This window comes from Carlito syrichta, unplaced genomic scaffold (assembly GCF_000164805.1).
Source record: "Carlito syrichta isolate Samal-C Ts95f unplaced genomic scaffold, Tarsius_syrichta-2.0.1 Scaffold312190, whole genome shotgun sequence".
Lineage (NCBI taxonomy): Eukaryota > Metazoa > Chordata > Mammalia > Primates > Tarsiidae > Carlito > Carlito syrichta.
In genome coordinates, this window is record NW_007256286.1 from 697,659 (window position 1) to 702,528 (window position 4,870).

Genomic DNA, 4,870 nt, shown 5'->3' on the forward strand with positions numbered 1-4,870 from the left:
AAGTGTATTTAAGCGTAGCCACTGCGTGGAGCCGTTGGGTGACCCAGGCGGCGCGAGTTCTGCCCCACGTGTGTCGGCGGCTTTCATTAACGTGTGGACAGGATGTCAGTTGCGCTTCCGTTTGCTGGATGCAGAAAACGGATGGCCCTCGGCCTAGGCCTCAGCGAGAGAACTTCGCTTTCCTGTGGGGCCCGCCCCTTTTCCTGGCCCCTCAGCCAGCTCGGAGAGTCCAGGCTGGTCTTCTCCTGGCAGCCGCTGTTTGCCCGCTTGAGCACAAACATTCCAAGAAAGAGTGTGCGGAAGTCAATGTTGACCCCCCTTTTAGTTCTAAACTCTAATCTCTGAAAATCAGAACGAAATCCTGATGCCCACACTGCCCAGGAGTTCATTTTCCCCCCTTAGGACTCCAAATCATGGCCCCACCTTTTATTCCAGAGAAAGTTCTGAAAGTCTTTCCGGTTGGAAACATTCCTGTAATTTTCCAGTCTACCAAAATAGATGGATCCTTTCCATCTTTTTTAACAGATGCCCTGAGGGCAGCACATCCCATGCTCTGCCCCCCGCCCAAGGGACTTACCCGTTCCAAAGCTCTTTGACGCAGCGTTCCCCTGAAGACGTGACAGGTGAAAAACGTACCCTAGTTTGCAACGCCGTCCTCAGGGCCCGACGTGCATCCTGCAGTGCCAGCTTCCTTCACAGCTTTCTTGTTTACCACACTGAGCTGCATGGGGAGGGAAGTTTCACACCCCCCCTAGGCAGGGCGCCCGTCGCTCCCTCACAACTGCCTAGCAGGAGAGCTCACGCCTTTCTCCCAAGCCATTGCCGGCAGTGACACTTTTGTCCTGTTGTAACTGAGAATTAAGTGCATCTTTATATGTAAGATGCAGTTGTAAGTTTTGTCTAGTTTTCTCAGTTCAGTAGAAAGATACCATGAATTCTAATAATCTGTTAAGAGTAGCAATCTGGGCCAGGCACAGTGGCTCAGCCTGTAATCCCAGCACTTTGGGAAGCCGAGGTGAGAGGATTACCTGAGCCCAGGGGTTCGAGACCAGCCTGGGCAACTTGGTGAGAGCTCATCTGTACAATAAATCAAAAAATAAGTCGGGTGTGGTAGCGCACCCCTGTAGTTCCAGCTACTCGGAAGGCTGAGGCAGAAGGATTGCCGGAGCCCAGCAGGTCAAGTCTGTGGTGGCTGTGAGGATGCCACTACACAAGAGTAGCAATCTGGAATTTAACAGCTTGCTAGTGTGGCCTTTGATGATTAGTGCTATATTTTTTGCACAGAAAGATCCAAATTGTTGGTTTTATATTTAAATCCGCTGGTTTTAAATTTCAGCGGATTTTCTGATAGAATTAATAAAATTCTCAGTGAGGAAAAATACTTTTAGTGCACTTTATTTGTTGAGCCCTAAAATTGTCGACTGAGAGTCTCTGGACCTATACCATTCAGTGTCTACTTAAATACAGTTCACCCCTACTCCATCATGAGACCCCCCCATTGTTCCTCTCACGAACATTCTGCCTCCCCTGGCCCCAGCATGCCTCCTGTGAACTAGAGAGCTGTGCCAGTCCACTAATAATCTTTGTCTCTTATTTCTGCACATCTAGGATGACAGCACGAGCCATAGTGACCACCAAGACCCCATTTCACTAGCTGTGGAGATGGCAGCGGTCAACCACACTATCTTGGCATTGGCCCGACAAGGAGCCAGCGAAATCAAGACAGAGGCCCTGGATGATGACTGATCAGGGAGGTTAAACATGACAAGTTAACTTAGTTTAGACTTAGCACCTTAGCAGACTTTCCTCGGTCCTTAACATGTGTTCTTACAGTATAACTTGCAGTTTCTTGTATGTCAGGTAGCCGTTAGGGTCTTGTTCTGTGAAGATGGCATGGTGCCCTCAGCCTTTGAATATACTCTCTCAGTATTAACTCCCAGTAAATAATAGCCAACCAACTACCACACTTCCCTCTCCCGGCCCCCGAGGCTAGAAAATCTTGCTGCTCCGTCTTAGTATTCCAGGAAAGTGCTTCCAAGCATTTAGGTAGCCCTCAGTTCTCAGATATTAGGCTACGTGCAAAATCTTGGGTACCTTTAGATTCATGTAACACTAGTCTGTAGCCCACGCCCTTCCCAAGACTGACAGGATGCAAGCTGAGGTCGTGGCACAGGAATGACAGACACATTGGGGGAGTATCCGCAGAGTCCAAGGAACACTAGAATCCCCACCTCAGTGCGAGAGTAATTGATTTCCAGCTGCAATAAGCCGTGCCTCATTATAGTCACACTGTGGCTAGATTATACTTCTTTGGGTGCTGTGCTAAGAATGTCAATGGAAAAACTCGATCTCAGATTCTGGTTGAAGCTAATATGCCTGACACAGACATCCTTTCCTCTCATAAGCTGTGTGACTTAGTAGATAAAATACTGCCTTCTGCCTTTGGGACCATGATTTAAAAAAAAAAAAAAAGAAAAAAACAGAAGTCATTGGAAAAAAAAACTCAGCTTGAGAGCATTGGAAAAAACTATACTATGAGCTGAATGTCTACTGGATGTTAAGTCCAGTTTCCAGAACCACTGTACCTTCCGCGGCACCGTCCCCCGTGCCGGCCAGGAAACATTCTGGAGGCCATCGTGGAAGTTGCTTTGGCTCCTGCCGGTGTCCCCTTTCCCTGCTACCAAAAACAGGCTTTCAAGGATGGAGCTAAGGTCAGAAAGGTGTGAAAGAACTCACATTCTTTGTATCCCTTAAACGGAAGCCCCCTCGATCTGAGAGGTCGATAGAGGGCTTCATGGGGGGACCGTGCTGACTATCACAGATGCAAACTCTTGCCTAGTAGGAGCAGAAAAAGCAGGGGACATCTACCACGTACATTGTGGCTGTGCCAGATACAGCAGGAGGTGACTGCTTTAGTGTTCTCTTTACTCTGTCCTTGGAGAAGTGTGGAAAGCTATGTTGCTACAGGCAATTTATTTAATAATCGGAAGCCATATTGATAATGGATGTGGTAATATTTGTAAAGTTTAATCTACTTTAAGCGGCAGTAACTGATGGAATTTTTTTCCGTGATCACATATGTAGCACTTTTGTTACTTTTTAAAGATATTTATATTTGATAAATCTTTTTTTCATTTTGAGAAGTCAAAATACCAAACAGCGAACTTGCGTTATAAAGTCACCCTGTGATCACCTTGTCATCCAGTAGCAAAATGATGAACTATCCATGCATCAAAGAAAATTACATCTGCTGGCCTTGTACGAAAATGGTCTCGTGGCATCCCGATTAAATGACATGCTGTCACTGTGGGTAAGAGGAACAGCCTTCAGTGCCGCTAGCAGCAAAGGGTGTGTCCGAGAGAGGCACGACTGCTGTGTGTTTTCGGCCTCGTCCCAGCTCTCCTCTCTACGCGTAACGAAGCCCTGTTGAAAATGGAGCGTGAGGCTGCCTGTAAGCAGGGCTGCTGTCTCTGTCCATTACCTGAAAGTGATTTCTAAGCTAGAAGGAAGGTGCCGTTTCCTTACCTCGTTCCTGACCCCTCACCCGCCACCAAATGCGTTCAACGTAAAGCTATTCAGAGAGAGAGAGAGAGAGACTTGCTGACCCTCCTGGGTTTTCCCCTTCACACTCGGGAGACATTGCGTGCCCGCCAGCGGCCAGCTGGTCTCCCTCCACTGAGGCGCACGCTGACCACACCACCTCCTTAGCTATTAATCCTGCTTACGTGAGCATGAGAAGTCTGAGAGGGCGTGAAAGTGCCACCTTCTGTTTGTCTGTGACTTTAACGAGCTATATGCAGGGCCTGGTCCTGCTCTTGTCCGTGGATTTCAGGGGGAAAACAATTATGTACTTTTTCCAGCTTCCAAGAATTGAAGTAAAATGGAGCCAGAGTCTTCTCCGTTTTACTGTAGTACTTGAACCAACAAATTCAAGAGTAGCATTTGTTATTCTCAGGAATGACCCCCCCCACCCCTGTTCGTATTTTCTTGGTTTGACTTTTTATTTCAATTGGGAGATTGTGTTATCTTTCTTTACTTTTATTTTGCTTAGAAGAAATATAACATATTGTATCTTTCCATTTCGGTGGAATTTTGTCTGCTTATTCTTGGTTGAATCAGAAAGAACAAGGAGAGAGAAAAAAAGATACTCTGACAAGCCACATCCATGATTTATTGTAAGGAGATTATTATAATTGATAGCTTCTTTATGATGGGATTGCTAGTATCATTTGCTCTTGCTGGTCTTTTTAAAGGAACAGACTCAAACTGTTAAGACAGCTGCGGTTTCTAAAGAAATACAACAGTTGCCATAGAAGAGCCAAAAGGTTTCCTTGTTTTAAGACCTTTAAGGAGGAAGTAAAGCTTCAGAGTGGAGGTGAGGTAGTGTCCATGAAAGGGAGTGCCAGGCCCCGCTCGGCAGCGTGGAAAGCTGAAAGGATATTGCTGCTAGCGTGGGGCAGCATCCTCCTGAGCTCAGTGACAACGGGAGGAAGGAGTCTTTCACCCACAGGCACTCTTCATTGGCGGAGACCGCTGGCCTGCTCTCAAGACCGGCTGCCTTCCGTGTAACTGCTGCTGCTTCCCCAGGAGAGAATTCCCTTCTTTGGGGTCGAGATTTAAACCCGCCATCAATTCTGCTACTGTCCAGGCCGCCTTAGTTCTTGCAATGTGTGTGGAGGTGCCGCTCTTTTGTTTCTGGTATCTGAGTCGTGCATTTCTTTCTTACCGTTTTCAGATTTTAGAGGTGGTGGTAAAACAGAAACGCTAAACTGCTCTACGCCTGGAGGGAAACGGCTAGGCTCTAACAGTCACACTCTGCGCTTCCTGGCTGCTCTGTGCCTCTTCCTTGCTTGGTTCTGTTCCTCAGGCC

General features: G+C 47.2%; 1 protein-coding gene across 4 annotated transcripts in view; it reads left to right on the forward strand.

Moving 5' to 3' along the window:
* The window catches only part of HMBOX1 (homeobox containing 1), a 192,316-nt gene extending 188,420 nt beyond the window's left edge, over window positions 1-3,896 (forward strand). For 2 of the 4 annotated variants that reach the window (XM_021718411.1, XM_021718412.1), the window contains exon 10: window positions 1,609-3,896. In XM_021718411.1, the coding sequence (XP_021574086.1) occupies window positions 1,609-1,746 (138 nt within the window). In that variant the 3' untranslated portion in view covers window positions 1,747-3,896. Of the gene's footprint in view, window positions 1-569; window positions 624-1,608 lie in introns of all 4 variants that reach the window. The other 2 variants (XM_021718413.1, XM_021718410.1) reach the window with 2 other exon arrangements.
* Window positions 3,897-4,870: the final 974 nt, after the last annotated feature.